The sequence below is a fragment of the Gopherus flavomarginatus genome, chromosome 5, assembly GCF_025201925.1.
Source record: "Gopherus flavomarginatus isolate rGopFla2 chromosome 5, rGopFla2.mat.asm, whole genome shotgun sequence".
In the NCBI taxonomy this organism is placed as follows: domain Eukaryota; kingdom Metazoa; phylum Chordata; order Testudines; family Testudinidae; genus Gopherus; species Gopherus flavomarginatus.
The window spans coordinates 155549801-155568036 of NC_066621.1; the positions used below are offsets into that span (position 1 = coordinate 155549801).

General features: G+C 42.8%; 1 protein-coding gene across 3 annotated transcripts in view; it reads right to left on the reverse strand.

Annotated features, from left to right (window-relative positions):
• KLHDC1 (kelch domain containing 1) overlaps positions 1–18236 on the reverse strand; it is a 56185-nt gene that overhangs the window by 3502 nt on the left and 34447 nt on the right. For all 3 annotated transcript variants that reach the window (XM_050954722.1, XM_050954721.1, XM_050954720.1), the window contains 4 exons: positions 9654–9766; positions 5949–6021; positions 2047–2131; positions 29–81 (listed from right to left, as the gene is read on the reverse strand). In XM_050954722.1, the coding sequence (XP_050810679.1) occupies positions 29–81; positions 2047–2131; positions 5949–6021; positions 9654–9766 (324 nt within the window). The remainder of the gene's footprint in view (positions 1–28; positions 82–2046; positions 2132–5948; positions 6022–9653; positions 9767–18236) is intronic.

The following is an 18236-nucleotide window of genomic DNA, read 5'->3' on the forward strand; positions in this document are numbered from 1 at the left end:
TTTGTGCTACTATATAATCTAAACTCACCTGAGAAGTGAGTAAGGTTGAGTTTGAAAAATCAATAAATCACTGCAGTGACCCTAATGAAGAAGAACAGCAACAATCAGGAGGATGATCAAGATTAACTGTTAATTTAAAAGTTATCTCAGGAATAACTTTATATTTGTTTCAACAGGATGATATAAAATGGATTACCATAAATATAATTAAAGTCTATGAATATTTAGATTAACTATTATCTTATAAAGATTAAAAATAGCCAACTGAATACCTCTGAACCCCCACCTACATGCCTACAGAGGCAGGACTTTGGGGACACATGTCATCTTCAGCTTCCCCTCTCACCAACATTGAAGAGCCACATCTTTACAGCATCAAGTGCCCTTGAGAACTGCTTTGTGGGGCTGGAAGGTGGATTTTTGAATTGGAAAGATGTAAGAAGGGATTTAGGTAATGGGCAGACCCTAGTGGCATCGTCACAGCCCTGGACAACAGTGTTGTCACAATATATGTTGTACTGTGGATCAATGGAGTATGTGCCTGCCATCTGGCACCTTCAGGGACCCACCTCTGGTCCCTGCACTACAGAAGAGCTTTGACAGCCTTCCAGCCCTATGTGAGGCAGGACTTCTAAGGGGAGAGAAGCTTAGGAGTTGTGGGGATAGTTTATATTTTAAACGGAACTAATAATGGTAGGTAGAAAGATGTTTGAGAATAGTCAGTAGAATACAGTGAAACAAACAATTACAAGAAATAATATACAAATAATGGGGGCTATGGTTTGATAGCAAATGTTTAAAATGGTAATTGAAGAGTAAAATTCAAAAATAGCTTAAATAAGTCAGAACAATCAAGGTGTACACACTCTTAGCTTATGTAACCAGACGATAACTATTACTTTTTCCGTAATTCTCCTTCCCCTTTCCCTCTTATTGTTTGTTACACTTACTTGTGGAGTCTTGTTTTATTTTATTTTTAGGTTAAGATAAGCAGACACTTACACATCCGTCCATAAGTATTCACATGACTTCAATGGGACTACTCATAGGAGTTATGCACACAAGTACATGTTCTGTGCTGTGTGGAACTCAGATCTACAGATGCCCCTATATAGCAGCATAGGGAGTGGGTGATCTGTAGCTATGTAGCTGCTTCAGTGTCAATTCCTGCAGGAGTGGCTGAAGCAGGCTCAGCAGAATTGTACCATGCATTTGGAGGGTTGGGATATGGAGTGTGCCTCTCTGGCTTTTCCCCTGCACATCTACAAAGCACCCAATCCCACTAACTGGGCCAGGTGCTATGCTCTGGTTATAGGCATTAAGGCACAAAAATTAACACACTATATAGTAATGTCAAACAATCCATGAATGATGATGAATTGTAGTTCTTGTAGGAACCAAAACTTTATAGTGTAAATCAAGATTGTGCCACTGAAGAGAGGAGTCACAAGAATGATTAAAGGATTAGAAAACATGCGTTATAATGATAGACTTAAGGAGCTCAATCTATTTAGCTTATCAAAGAGAAGGTGAAGGGGTGACGATTATAGTCCAGTAAATATTTGTTTTGCACGTAAGTACTTACAAAAGGGCTCTTTAATTTAACAGGAAAAGGTATAACAGGAGGCAATGGCTCAAAGTCGAAGCTAGAGAAATTCAGACTGGAAATAAGGCATACACTTTTAATGGTAAGAGTAATTAACCATTGGAATAATTTACCAATGGTCGTGGTGGATTCTCCATCCCTTTCAATTTTTAAAATCAAGATATTTCTAAAAGATCTGCTCTACACAATATTTTGCTCTGTGAATTATTTTGGGGAAGTTATGGCCTGTGCTATACATGAGGTCAGCCTAGATGGTCACAATGATCCCTTTTGGCCACAGAATCTAGGAATCTAAGTCAAAGACATTATACTAATTTATACCAGCTGAACAGTTGACCTTGAATGTCCTGCTCTTCATGCATTTAAATTCTCAGCAATAATGCTGAATTAACGTTTTTTAAATTAAATTATACTAAGACTTCATTATTAAATTTACTGACTGTGTCCAAGAAATGCAAGTCATCTTTGCTCCCACCAAAGATCATCACTTCTCCTTCTGTGCCAAGACAGGCTGTGTGCCACAACCTACAAACAAAGTTAAAAATAAAATGAATAGCTAAATAATAAATAATAAATAAATAATAATAATATAATGCTTTATTTGCATAGTATCAGATAAACAAATCTAAATTAGCTAATTTTAAATGTTTTAATATGGGATTCAGGGAAGCAGAACCTTTACCTGAATGACTATAACCTCATCCACATCACATGATTTCCCCCTCATTTCTCATATCTCAAAAGATTCATTTGAAAAGAAAATTGAATAATGACATGATAAATTTGGTTAAATGGAGCAGTCAATTTTATAAATGCTATGAATCCACTACTTACGAACAGACAAATTGAATTCTTCCTGGTCTTACACTACTTACCAAGAGGAATTTTATTAAACTCTTATTGTATAAAAAATATTTCAGGAGGCTTCAACACTCAGGAACCATGCCTGAAAGATCAAATTATTCACTTCGATACTTGTATGAGAGGATTAAAAAGTAATGGAAAGCAATATGACTAGCCATTTTACCTTAAGAGAACTTACAGACTGACATATTAATGTGGCTGTCTGGCTGATCCGTAGTATAGTTTTTTCATTATATATATATATATATACACACACACACACACACACACACACACACACATACATATATTGTCTTACCTAGCGTTATTTTACATAGAACACTACAGTGGAAAACTCATAAGTATCTTGGTAAATGTTTACATATAATAAGTATTTTATTTTTATATCAGTTTTCCACTTTATTTTTTAATTAACAAGTACTAGCAAATGGGGATTATGAGCTCTTTTGTGTTGACTCTTATTCCTGAATTTTAGGATTGAGTCTCAGAACACAGGTTCTTCTCTGTCAGTTTCCATCTATCCTTTTTCTGCCTCATTCTAATTCATGCAGATCACTTTCTGACTGTGACAATTTCCACATTCATGCTCAGCAGGAGAAGTTTTGTTTGTGTTGTGTATATAAAATGTTCTGGAGAAAAGTGATTCTTATAAACTTATTTTATCAACGATTCATATAAATAAATTTTCACTATGCTGCATTTAATTATTATTATTATTTATTAGAATTAACTGACCGAATTCTGCACTGTCTTGTGCCAAGTGTAACCCCACTCAGGTAAACAGGACAGCATTGGGTCTAAGTCAATGTAGAATCTGGTCCCTTCTGTTATGTTTTAACTACTAAAAAGTATGCATAAATGGAATTTTCAAACAAAACTAAATTCACTCACATTTTCTTACATCATTCATTTCAGCAATTATTCACTGTTCTCCTTACACTAAACTATCCCACCTTTTCTCTTCCTCATACCTGTAGATAGATCTGTCTCTGTCCTATCTGCATTAGGAAAACTCTGGCCTGGACTTGATCATCGAAGAACACTGGAAAGCCTTTCCTGCCTTGACTTTCTTGACATTCTAGCTTGAAACCTGATGCTTTTTTCTATAGACTGATAGAGTTTATGTCCTCTCACAGCTGCTCTAACTTATCACCTAAACATTCTAATAAAGCATGTTATTTACATAGTACATAAGCTGAATTAATGTAGCCTTTTTACACAGACTCTCTACCTAGAATTATAGTGATGACATAATTTATCCTTTAGTTAAACACTGGGAGTTTATAACAAACAAAAAATTCATGCTGGAAAGAAACGTGGCATACAAAGTCTTAGCCTAGGTGCAATTAAAAACCAAAACAAAAAAAAAAAACACTTTTTCCAGCAAGACACACAAGGTTAATTCAATACTGTAGGTCTATAATCAGAGTGACAGTTTATTATGCATAATTAGAAACAGAAAAACAGTCTCTTACATAAACGATTTTGGGGGATTGTCATAAATAAAAAAGTTTTGTAGAAAACTCAAGAAAATACATTAATGCACTTATGCATGGGATATAAGCTATATATTTATATAGGGATATATACATCTATACGTTTTTTTGCCAACACATTTTAAGCACATGGTTGCCAAACTCCAGGATTGGCCTGGAGTCACCCAGAAACGGCATCCATCTCCAGATGGCTATTGAAAGCAGTGCAGGAGATTTTAATAGGATATTTTAAGAAAATGACATTATGTCACCTTGGAAAAAAAAAATCTCCCAGAATAGATTCAGTCAGAGTTGGCAACCCCAATTTTAAGACCTTGTTCTCAAATTCATCTGACTGCAGAAAGCCTGCATACAGCCACCTGTGTTCTGAAGGCCCTGAAATAACCCTATGCATGTATGAGGAGATAGGGCACAGATACAGTACTGAAAATGTGCTCTGAACCAACTCCAAATAGGCCAGCATGTAAGAGGGTTTCCAGAGTGGGCCAGATTAGAGGCCGGTAGATCTGGGTTTATATGGCCTGATGCAAAGCCCATTGAAGTCAACAGAAAAACTTCCACTGATTTCAACAGGTTCTGCATCAGGCCCATATAGATCTACTGGCCAAGAACCAGTGCACAGGGGCCACAGATACTATTCTAACCTACAGTCTGGAATGGTGACTGTGCTGCAGCCCTTTGGCCTGCCCATCTGTTCTCACACCAGACACTCATCCACAGCTTGATTACTCTATGGGAGGCAGCGTGGCCTAGCAGTAACTTTACGTGAGGTAATGTAGAGAGGGGACTGTACTGGTAGTCAGAGGACAACTGTTTTAATTCTGACTCTGCTACTGACTTGTTATGTTACCCAGGACAAGTCACGCCATCTCTCTGTGCCTCAGTTTCCTCATCAGTAAAACATAGACAATGATACTCACCTTCTTGCCTAAAGCACTTTGAGATCTATAGATGGAAAGTGATGTCAAAAGCTAAGTATGATTATTAATACTTGTGCTTTAAGGTGTTTTCCTAAATTTCAACCAGATCTGGTGTAACAATCCTATTATAATTAAACTAAATACAGCAGATATATTGCAGTGTTAAATAATTCAGGAAGAAACCTGGAAACACCCTGGTGAACATATAAAGTCCTTTTAAAACTGGCTATGTACCACCTGTAGTAATTACATTTACCTAGGTATTTATAGTATTTTGGATTCTAAATATAGGGAATGCTGCTAATGTTGGTAAAAATAAAAAAGTGTACCCTGATGCAGTAAGTACCCATTTTCAATGGCACTATCTATATAATGTCCATGTTCAGAGCATGAGACTTACTTCCTTCAGTCAGAAATAGAAAGAATCACACATTTCCTTTGCTCTTAGTTCTGTAAAATTAAATTATGTTTTTGTTCTACACAAGCTCTGAAAAAAAGTATACTTGTGCAAATCTAAAAGATGTAGACACCGGATGTTTGAACTGGGCCCTTTTTATGCAAAACAGTAAGTGTCATTAGCTGTTTCTGTTCAGGAAAAAACAAAAAGAACTATTATTTAAACATCCTTTGAATCCTAAAAGGGTGCAACATCATTTCCCTGGTTCTGTCTCTTCTAAAAATAATGAACTTTCATGGTTCCTGTAGTTGTATATTGTTAAATACTTCTAATGTTAATTAGTAAAAGTGTTACACATTTTACTTTTACATATTTCTTATATCTACTTAGTTGGAAGAAAAACATCAAGTGAATTTAGTCTGCACCCCTTTCATTACAAATACCCTTTCAGTGCCGGCAAGCATTTTAAATAATAAATCTTGAAAATAAAAACGACTAGGCCTAACAATGAAAAAGAATAAAACTATTGTTCAATTATGTTGAGCTCATTTTGTAAAATATTTTAATACATTATTTTAAAGGCAGGTGTTCTGATTTAACGCCTTACTTAATCATATTTCAAAATATTCAAAAATTTCAGAAAATGCTGTCTTATTTTTTTATACCTAGGCCTACTCTTAGGTAAGTGGGTAAGTTGTTTCCATCCATTTGTTGTGACACTATGAATCCAACCATCACCTGCAAATAAGGAAAATATGTATCTTAGAATTCTTTCTTGGTGAATAAGATATTACCTTTTGTTTTGTACAAAGAGCTCTACAGTCTAAAATGTCTAGCATCAAAAGAATGGCTACCATATTAATGAATTAACTACTATAATTTCAGAGTCTTCATGACTTAACTTGTGAGTTCTTTTTTGTCACAAAAGAAGACGTTAGCTACACTGAAATCTGGAGTTAAAAACACAATATAAAATATACAAGTCAAATCAGAGACTATTTTGAAATGACAGGACTATATTCATCAGAATGAAGACTGCTGTGTCCCAGGGACTCTACAAATCTTAAAGTCTTCCCACAATATTCCCTCACTTTTTTTATCTCATTTTCTTTCTTTCTTTTTTTCTCTTCCTCCTTCTTCCAAGTCTCCTTTTTGCTTGATCTCCAAGGTGCCAGACAATGAAGAAGGAATTAAGTAAGGACTTTATTTTGCATAGCAGATATTTACATGCAGCAACAGCAAGAGTAACACTGACTACAACCATGATTTCCATAATTAAATATATAATGATCTTATACCTTAATAAAAATAAAATTCCTTAATTTGCAAGGACAGTAGTAATTTTTTGATTATTTGATTAATGCAAGATAGATATTAAGTGACAGGCTTTTAAAAAATGGTTGCTAAAAAGTGCTTACATGGACAATCACCCATATCTGTAAAAGAGAGAAGACATAATCTTACAGTCCAAATCATTATCCAGGCAAAACTCTTAAAATGAATGGGAGTGTTGCCTGAATAAAAGAGTGCAGTGTCAGATCCAGAATTTGTCTGTGCAAATCATAGAATCATAAGACTGGAAGGGACGGACCTCAAGAGGTCATCTAGTCCAGTCCCCTGTAATCATGGTAGGACTAAGTACTATCTAGAGCAAGAGTGGGCAAACCTTTTGGGCTGAGGGCCACATCTGGGTGGGGAAACTGTATGCAGGGCTGAGGCAGGGGGTTGGGGTGCGGGAGGGAGTGTGGAGTGTGGGAGGGAGTGTGGTGTGCAGGAAGGGGCTCAGGGCAAGGGATTGACTCATAGACTCATATACTTTAAGGTCAGAAGGGACCATTATGATCATCTAATCTGACCTCCTGCACCATGCAGGCCACAGAATCTCACCTACCCACTCCTGTAACAAACCCCTAACCTATGTCTAAGCTATTGAAGTCCTCAAATCGTAGTTTAAAGATTGGGGCAGAGGAGGGGTGCGGAGTGTATGAGGAGGCTCAGGGGAGGGGGCTGGGGTGCAGGAAGGGTGTGGAGTGCAGGAGGGGGCTCAGGGCAGGGGAGCAGGAGGGGTGTGGACTGCGAGAGGGTGCTCATGGCAGGGGGTTGGGGTGCAGAAGGGATGTGGAGTGCAGGAAGGGGCTCAGGGCAGGGGGTTGGGGTGCAGGAGAGGTGCAGGGTACAGCAGGGGGCTCAAGGTAGGGGGTTGGGGTGCACGGTGGTGCAGGGTGCAGCAGGGACCTCAGGGCAGGGAGTTGGCATGCCGGAGGGGTGCGGGGTGTACAAGGCGGCTCAGGGCAGGGAGTTGGGGTGCAGGAGGGATGCGAGGTGCAGGCAGGGGGCTTAGGGAAAGGAGTTGGGGGGCAGTGCGCAGGCAGGGTTTGGGCTCTGGCCCGGCGCCGCTTATCTAAATTGGCACTGGGGTGGCAGTGGCACGCACTGGGGCCAGGGCAGGTTCCCTGCATACCTGCCCTGTCTCCAGCCCCGCGTTGCTCCAGGAAGAGCTGTGGCCCCTGGGGGAGAGAGGGCAGAGGGCTCTGCGTGTGCTGCCCTTGCTGCACTTCCAGGTACCTCCCCCTAAGCTCCCGTTAGCTGCGATTCCCCATTCCCAGCCAATGGGAGCTGCGGGGAGTGGTGCCTGAAGGCAAGGGCAATGCACAGAGCCCTCTGCCCCCTCCCTCGTCCGAGGGCCGCAGGGACATGGTGCCGGCTGCTTCTGAGAGCCGGGCGGGGCCCACGGCGCCACAGGGGGCAATCCTGCGGGCCAAATCCAAAGCCCTGAGGGACCAGATCCAGCCTGCAGGCCATAGTTTGCCCGCCCCTGATCCAGAGTCTAGATTCTAGACCATCCCTGACGGGTGTTTGTTCAACCTGCTCTTAAAAATTTCTGATGATGGAGATGTCACAACCTCCCTATGCAATTTATTCCAGTGCTTAACTAGCGTGACAGTTAGGAAGTTTTTCCTAATGTCCAACCTAAACCATCCTTGCTGCAATTTAAGCCCCCATTGCTTCTTGTCCTATGTTCAGAGGTTAACAAGAACAATTTTTCTCCCTTCTTGTAACAACCATTTATGCACTTGAAAACTGTTACGCCCCCTCTCAGTCTTCTCTTCTCCAGACTAAACAAACCCATTTTTTTCCATCTTCCCTCATACGTCATGTTTTCTAGACCTTTAATCATTTTTGTTCCTCTTCTCTGGACTTTCTCCAATTTGTCCACATTTTTCCTGAATGTAGCACCCAGAACTGGACACAATACTCCAGTTGAGGCCTAATCAGCACCGACTACAGCAGAAGAATTACTTCTTCCGCACTGCTTACAACACACCTGCTAATACATCCCAGAATGATGTTCGCTTTTTTTGCGACAGTGTTACACTGTTGACTCATATTTCGCTTGTGATCCACTATGACCCCCAGATCTCTTTCCATGGTACTCCTTCCTAGGCAGTCATTTCCCATTTTATATGCGTTCAACTGATTGTTCCTTCCTAAGCAGAGTACTTTGCATTTGTCCTTCTTGGAACTCATCCTATTTACTTCAGACCATTTCTCCAGTTTGTCCAGGTCATTTTGAATTTTAATCCTGTCCTCCAAAGCACTTGCAATGCTTCCCAGCTTGGTATCATTTACAAACTTCATGTGTATTCTCTATGCTATTATCTAAATCACTGATGAAGATACTGAATAGTACTGGACCCAGTACTGATCCCTGTGGGACATTTGATATGTCCTTCCATTTGCATAAGTAAATCAAGTAATCAGCCATTTAACTATGTATTTTGCATATGTGTACATTATATGTGCACACACATTAAATATACACCTTTGAAAATCTGGCCCTGAATATTTGTGAAACCTGAAGCTCCATCATTACCACCTCCTGTACATTTTATCAGTTATACAGGCTGCCTTTATTAGAAAAAGAGCTTTGTTTCAGGTTCTCTCACTTTTTACTTGAAGGTTTTGTAGGTCAGATTGGAGCAGAATGTGATTAAAGTTACGTTTATTCACATATTGTGTTGGAATTATATTTTGTTACTAGTTTTGCACTAGTGCAATTTTATTGTCTTGATGGAGTTATTCCTGATTTAGACTGGCATGAGTGAGACTCTAGCTCTTATTTTATCAAATGGTAAGCTGTTTGGTGAAGAGACAATTTGTTCAACACATATACTCATCATAGTGTGCTATGTCCATCAACAGTGCTACATAAAACAACAATAATAAAAAGTGTCTGAATAAATATTCACATAGAGTGAGAGTCATATAACAAGATCTGGACCAAACATCTTCATGATGAAGTTGAATGTATATAACATCATGGTTAGCATAAAATGTATGATGGATTCTGTATCTTTTGAATTACTTACTTAGAGGAACATTATCTGAACTCAGTCCACCAAAGAGGAAAAGTTTATCATCTGCTATAGGAGTCAAAGTGTGCCATGATCGATCTTTTGGTTTCTCTCCACTAATATGAATTCTCGGTAAAACAAAAAATAAGAAGAGAACAAGTTAAGAAGAATGCTTAAACTGAACTGGACTCGCAGCTCATCATTTTCTAGAATAAGAAGGGGCTCTGTCCTGATTAAACAGGCTACAGTGTAATCAGAGCAAATCTCAGCTGCATTCAATAACACAGGTGTTCAAAACTGAAACAAGAAATTTCTTATAACAACTGCTCTTTGAAATTAGCCCTTATGATAACGATCTTACACTTATATAACATGTTTTCATCCCTCAAGATATTTTACAAATCTTAAACTTATGTACCAAACACAGTGACTGCTTTTTTAAACCACTGAATTGATTATTTAACACACAAGAACAACATTAGGATGGGAAGTGAAGAATAATGTGTCCAATTGAAACTGAATATAATATTTAAGTAGATAGATTGCAGTTGCTCAAGCTAAAATGTAACCAGGATAGTGGAGTTATAGTTCTCTTGCTCCTAAGAAAAGAAATAGATCTTTAATGACTACAAATGGCTGGGAGCTTCGCTTTACTTCTTATCCTCAAGATACCACACTTCCACAGACACAGTGTCCTCTAACAGAATGGCAGGACACAGGTGCATACAGACTTTGGATGAAAAGTGCCACCTTCTGAGTCACTTTACACATTATCTGAGCGATTTTAATTATTTCCTGCAACAGCCAGGTGCTTCTGGGGACTCTCCCAAGAACCTGATGCTTAGCTTGCGAGATCTGAGAGAATCACACAACAGGATCTGTGATACTTATTGAAAAAAAGCCAGTTACTTACTTTATATTAACCATGTTCTTCAACATGTTGTCCATGTAGATCCAATTCTAGATGTGCATATGCCTCATGCATGTGAGATAGGAATTGCTGAATAGCAGTGTCCATTGTGCTGTGCATATCCTCATACTTCCCCACCCTAGGGCATAAATGGCAGAGTGGCTGCAACTATCCCTCAGTTTCCTCACTAAAAAAAAGCGCGGACGGAGGGCAGGTTGTGCGATCTCCCAGATGACAACATCTCAGAGAAGAAACAGTTATTTACTGGAACTGTGGTTCTTCGATTTCTGATGCAGACATGTATTCCACTTAGATGTGTGCATACCCAGTGCACCAGAGCTGGAGAAATTTGCCTAGCAGTATCCACAGAGAGGTGGTTCTCATGCCTGGTGATCAAAGCCCCTCACCTAGCTACATGAGCTGGTGCTTCCCCAACCCTCCCTCAGTTCCTTCGCACTGAACACCCAGGAACGAGACTCTGATGCAGAGGGGACGGAGGGTGGGTTGTGGAATACACATCTGCATCACATCTCGTAGAACCAGTTAAAGTAAATAACCATTTCTTCTTCTTTGAGTAGATGCAGATGTGTATTCTGTTTAGGTGACTCACATGCAGTACCTCCCCCGGGACACAGGGCTCAGTGCCTACTTAAACAAGGACTGCAGGACCTCTCCATCAAAGGGTGCATCTACCCTGGAATATGCAGTTATGGCATAATGGTTTGTGAATGTATGTATCAATGACTACATAGCAGCCCTGCAAATGTCCAATATGGAAATGTCACTGAGGAATGCTATGGACGTTGCTTGCACCCTCATACAAAGAGCATGCACTCACTGAGGGAGCTTAGCCAGAGCTATTTCATATGCAGTCTTGATGCAGGATGTTATCCATTTGGAGACTGTCTGTGAAGACAGTTTAACCCTTCATGCGATCTGCATATGCCACAAACAAACGAGGCAAAGCATAAACCAGTTTAGTCATGTCCAGACATCGCCTGACTTCTAAGGTACAGAGACACCGTTCCTCTGGAGAGGAAAGAACACAGGTACCACCTGGTTCAAATGAAACTGAGAAACCACTTTAGACAAAAATTTTGGATGAGGTTGTAAGGTCACTTTGTCTTTGGAGAACTGTGTATAAGAAGGCTCTGCCATCAGAGCCTGCAACTCACACGCTCTCCTTGCAGATGTTATCACTAACAGGAATGCAGTTTTCTGACACAAAAGCAGAAAGGGACAAATGCCTGGTGCTTGAGTGAAGGTTCCATTAAGACCATTAGGACTGAGTTAAAGCCCCACACAGGAACAAGCTTTCAGTCTGGGGGATGTAGATGAAGCAGCCCTTTTAAGAATCTTGCTACCATGGCACTGGAGAAGATTGATCTTCCTGGAATGGGGAGATGAAGTGCCGATAATGCTGCCAAATGCACTTCCAGTGAACTAAACACAAGCACCAACACCTGAAGGTGCAGCAGGTACTCCAAAATGTCCTGTATAGAGACCAGTGTTGGTTGGATTCCATCGGCTAAAGACCACACTGAAAATCACTTTCATTGAGTTGAATAGGGACATCTTGGTGGAGGGTTTTCTATTGTTAAGGAGGACTTGTTGGACAGCCACTGAACACAGTTCTTCCTCCTCATTCAGCCCATGAGATTCAAGGAGTGAATGCAAGGATCCAAGGATGACCTGAGGGATGATTGGGACCAGCGGACAGGCATAGAGGAGAGCCCACTGCCAGCTGAGGTGGAAAGCCTTGGATAGTGAGCCTGGACTGACACCCCCTCGACAGCAGAACGGACAACATTTCCTGTTGTCCCTTGCAGCAAACAGATGGATTGTTGGGATGCCCCAAGCTGTGAAGATTACCCAGAGAACACTTGTCTTCAGGGACCATTTGTGACTCAGGCAAAAATACCCACTCAGGTGGCCCATGAGATGATTATGAACCTTGGATAAGTGAATAGTTATCAGAGTAATGGTTTCCTCAATGCAGAACTGCCAAAGCCTGATCGTTTCTAGGCAGAGCAACCTGGAGTGTGCTTCCCTTTGTTCATTCACATAACACATCACGGTGGTATTGTCGGTAAGTATGTGAACCACTGAGTCTCTGATATGGACTGAAAAGTGTGACATTCATTATAGGTGGCCTGAAGCTCCAGCATATTGATATGGAGTAAGGCCTCCTGCTCCTATCACAGTCCCTACACTTTCAGTCACCCCAAGTGTGCCCCCTCCCATCAGGGAGGCATCAGTAACAATTGACCTGGTTGACCAGACAAAGGAAACGTTGCCAAATGTTCTCTAGATGCATTCACCACTGCAAGGAGTTCAGAGGAGACAGATGAACCAGTCTGTCTAGAGAGTGAACAGTAGGATGATAAATCATCTTGAGCCACGTTTGAAGGGGGAGAAGGCAAACCTCGCAAACTACACCACCTGCATGCAAGTGGACATGTGGCCCAAGAGCCTCAGACACATTTGAATTGCCATGGAAAGCTGAGACTGCAGACTGAGGCAATAGTCTGAAAACGGTCAGTCAGCAGAAATGTTTTCAATGTTGCGGAATCTAACAGGGTCCCACTGAATTCCATTTTTTGAGTGGAAGCCAAGGTTGACTTCCCAGTGTTTAGGCTGAGCCCCAGGTGCTTGAGTAAAAGCAGTGTGGTGCCAACATGAGCAAGAACTTTCTCTCTAGATCTGCACCTCAGTAACTAGTTGTCCGGATACAAGTAGATATGAATTCCTTTCTTCCTGAGATATGCCATAACAACAATCATGTATTTGGTTAAAACCCCGGAAAGGGCGGGGGGTAGGGGCAAAAGAGAGGCCAAATGGAAGCACTGTGTACTGAAGGTGGCATTCTGCCATAACAAAATGAAGGAACTTTCTGTGGTTCAGCAAAATCAGATGAAAGTACACATCCTGAAAGTCCAGAGCAAAAAACGAGTCGTTCTGCGACAGCAGACTGAGACCAATCAACAGCGACCATTTGGAACTTCACAGGTCTGATATATTTGTTGAGGCTTGCGAAGGTCAAGAATGGGTCTTACCCCTCCCTTGGATTTAGGTACCAGGAAGTGCCAGGAGTAGAAGCCATGACCCAGTGTTCCAGCAGAACCTCTTCCACCAGTCCCAAAGCCAGCAGAGAGCAGAGGAGAAATATCTCGTGAGAGGGGTTCCTGAAGATGGATGAGTGGGGAGGAGGTGGGGGAGGAACTGGATGGCATAACCTGATCTGAAGGTGCTTAGGAACCAGCTGTTGGTGGTGATCAAGTCCCAAGCATTGTGAAAGTGGGCCAGCCTGTCCTCAAAGCGGGGGGAATATCTTTGGGCATGGACTTAAACATGCCCTGCCAGGCTCTCTCGTTCACTGTAGTTACAACTAGGGAATCTGGGGGTGGATGAGAGTAAATCCTCTCAAAATTCCCTGCAGAGAACCAAAATAGCGCTTTTCCATACGCTCAGCTGCAGGCAGTACTGAAGCCAGTGTGCTCCATAGAGCTGTACTCAATTCAAGGAGCACATCACTGATAGGGAGGGTGACTCTCCCAGGGGCAGATGGCTGCAGGATATCCACTAATTTTTGCAAGAGAACACCACTGAGATACTGAGGGAAGCAGCTACACACTGCAGAAGGTCTTGGTAAATCTTAAATTTCTCTGGTACTGAAGGGAAGGATGAGCCAGGTAGTGCAGAATTGTCTGGAGACAAAGACAAGGCCCTTAACTGAGTGAAAGCAAGATACTGTTCCAGTGTGGACAGAAGGACTGCTGGTGCCTGTGGTCACCTTTAAGCGAGATGAAGAGAGGGACCTTTGTGACTGAGGAGCATCTGACAGATTCTATGGATGCCACTGACGTAGGCATCTGAGTTGGAGCTGTCATCCTCCCACTCTCAAATGCCTGACCAGCATCAGGGACGACTGATGGACCATTACGAATATTGGCGCTCATCTCTTGGTCAGAATGGAGACCCCTGACCTGGTGCCTACTGGTCACCAATGCCTCCATCCTGACCAAGAGATGAGCGCCAATATTGGTAATGTCTATCAGTGGTCCCTGATGCTGGTCAGGCATTTGAGAGTGGGAGGATGACAACCCCAACTCAGATGCTGAGGAATCTAGGGACCCAGAAGATAAAGAGAGAGTGAGACCAGAGGGAGGGAGTAACCGGTCCGACTCTTTCTTCGCCCAGAACGAGGCAGGAAGCGGTGCTGCCAAGGGAAGCTGTACCGTTGATACCAAGTATGCTAATGCTGGAAGCAGTGTCAGTCCCAAAGCTAACAGCAGTACCAGAAAGCAGTACCAGAGTGTCTGGCTATACTGATGTTAAGGGCACTGAAAGCTGCCACCAAAGCATTTGCGGTGCTGACGAGATTCCCAGTACAAAGGTCCCTTGTACTGATCCTGATACTGGCCCTGCTTCTTGTGGAAGGAGAACACTGGAGTGCAGTGCTAACAGACCCAAGGCTTCAGCGGCTCATTCAATCAACAGGACTGCCTTCTCCCCTCCCATCCCCTCCTCTCCATGTCTGTGGCCAAGAAGGGACAGAGTTGGACCCCTGGGCAGTGTTCCCTCTAATTTTTTAAGTTCATGTATGGAATGAAATTTGTTATGTGCACCAATATAGAGGTGATGTGTGGCAAGGGTTTGGCCAAGGGGTTTGGAGAGTGGGAGGGGGCTCAGGGCTGGGGCAGAGGGTTGGAGTGCGGACTCTGGGCTGGCGGTGTGGGCTCTGGGGTGGGGCTGGGGATGAGGGGTTTGGAGTGTGAAAGGGCTCAGGCTTGGGGTAGAGGGTTAGGGTACAGGGAGGGCTCCAGCTGGGGGTGAAGGCTCTGGGGTGGGGCCGAGGATGAGGAGTTCAGGGTGTGGGAGGAGATTGCGGGCTGGTTCAGGGGGTTGGGGCTGGGGATGAGGAGTTTGGGGTGCAAGCTGCCCCAGGGCTGGGGCCAGAGGACTCCCCGCAGCCTTCTCCCTGCCGGAAGCACGGAGTTCTGGAAGAGGGGCCCCTCCTCTCTCTCCCCACAGGCAGCATGGAACTCCGGGGGAGGAGCCCGCAGCAGCCCTGCAAGCCCCAACTTGCTCTTCTCCCCAGGCCCCGCCCATGCCCTACCTCTCTCCTCTCCGGGCCCCTGTGGCTGTGTGGCCCTTTAAAGCCTGCTTTGCAGCTTAGAGGGATCTTAGCCCCTGGGCCCCACCCTCATTGTGTCCTTGAGCCCCATCCCCCAAAGAGGAAGATGGGGAGGATTAGCCCTAGGAAAGCTGCCCTCCTATCAAGTTTAGGGCTTGGTCAGTCTCAGGCCTGGACGACCTTCCCAGGATGATCCTCCTTCTCTTCTACCTCTTCTGTTGCATTCCCTCTCTCCACCTCCACTGCTGCCTTCATTTGTGCCTCTGGCTTCTCCTTCCCCACAGACCGTGCAGTGAGGGTCTAACAGACGGCAAGTCGTGGCAACTGTCAGTGAGGTCTGGGGCACTGGATTCATTGCCCAAGCTGCATGTTGAGCTCCACCTATCCTGTGTAGACCCTGCTGATGCACTCTACATACCTAGCATCATAGTTCAGGCCAACTGCTCCTGTAGTCCCGTTCTATGGTCCCGAGGGCACTCATTCTAGACTCCTGGCTCCTCAGCCATCACTTCTCTTGGACAGACACCTGCACCTCTCTCCCTCCCAACCAGGGTTTTTCCAGGCTGCACAGTTCCCTGGGTACACTGTGATAGCCCCAGCAAGCCAGATTGACCAACCAGGCCAGTCTGTGCTTTATTTTCTAGATTAAAGCCTGAATGCAGGGTAAGTGCTGGCAGTTATAAGTTACCACATAGCTCTTTATAAGCCTTCTTGAAGTGAAAGCATTACAGAGAAAACATTAAAGCAATAAAAGAACCTACAAACATGCTAAAAAGCTTACCAGAGATCACCCCCAACTCCAACAAGAGCTCTTGTAGGAGTCTGTCCTTCAACTCCACAAAGGGGTTTCCCTGTGGTTACAAGTTTATAACAGCCTTAGCTCAGAACAAGCATCCCCATGAATAGCTTTGGGCCTTTGGTCATCAGATTCCGGGAACAGATAATTAGGAGACAATGGTCCTCCCCTCTGGTAGTAGCTTCAAAAGGCTGAGATTCTGCATAACCAGAGGAAGGAAATTTGCATTCACCTCTCCCTAGAAATGTTACATACAATCCCAGCTCACAATAATGTATATAAGCTATTCATTTAATACAATGGACCCCCAAAGCTATTTAAACTTAATTCAATAAGGTCTCTAATGGATATGGCAGGAATTGCCTTATCTGTCACACATACAGTGCATTAACATAGTCCATCAGGGTCCACACGGGACAGTCAGAATGCAATGTGCAGCCTGTGGTCTGGACAGTGAATCCAACACATTTAAAATCACCATAGCTTGCCTCCCACCAGAACCTCCCTGTTTACTCTGTGCATGTGCCATAGGGATGGTGGAGAAAATGCTCCCTGTGGCTGAGGCGCTATTTGCTGTGTTTGTCAGAACTGAGTGGTTGAGAGTGACAAACAGATATTTGTGTGTATGTGAATAATGTGTGTGCTTGCAAAATTAGTAGACTTAAGCCTCAATTAGCAATTTTGTAATTACATATAAAAATCAGGAGGATTATGGAAAATTAGGAAGGGTTGGCATCTCGGATGTTGGTATACCACCATTCAGGGTTGATGACAAGATTGTCTACTTACAAAGTCTGCTAAATCAATTGTTGGCTCCTGCGAGATGGAGATTTATTGGGGTTATCCCATGTTTTTGACATCATGTCCACAACTTGATTCTGTCCTGGCAAAGGGGTGGTGATCGGGCACTTATTTGCTTATTTACGTAAAACATTTCAGATGTGTTGTCTGTGAGATCCTGCATAGCAGAAATTCTTTAAAATAGGTAGGAATGCTGTGCAAATTAATCTTATCGCTTGTAATTCTAGAATATTTATGTGTAGGATCATGTTCTTTTGAACCCAAATTCCTTGTATTTGGAGATGGTCCAGGGGTATGCCCCAACCTGTTCCTGATGGATCTGTATCAGTGTTTTTTAAGGAGGTGGTGTAGAGACGGGTACCCCATTCTGAGCATTCTTGGGTTGGACCAAAAATTCAGTGACAGAATGTAAGAGGGAATCACAACGTGCACGCTCATTTGATGATCCAAAGAGTGAAACGAAGCTTAGCCAGTTTTGTGTTGAATGTAGATTAAGTTTGGCTACTGGTGTCACACACATGCATACTGACATGTGATTTAGGAGTCTGAGGCAGGTTCTTGCTGTGGTTGGTGGATTCATTTTGATGCTGGTGGTTATCTAGTGAGGGTGAAATCTGTCCTCAGAAAGGTATGTGTAACAAGGCAGGTCCTTCTGGAGTGTCCTCTCTGGCTAGAAGTGCCACAGCCTCAGTGTCTCCAACATACAGGTCTTCATAAACTCTATCTTCACGTTTTTATTCAATAATGCCTTTACTATGGGCTAATTTATTAACATAAATGCTTCAAAATAACCCTCCAACATATAGTCCATCATCATAATACAAAAATCAGGCTCTTCATCAGTCTCCCTTTTTTAATCAGATTGGCGGGTACTAACATTTCTTCCTGGTGTACCCTAGCCAAACTTGAAACCCAAATGAAAAGTGCAAAACAAACAGAGTCTGCCTGCCTTGC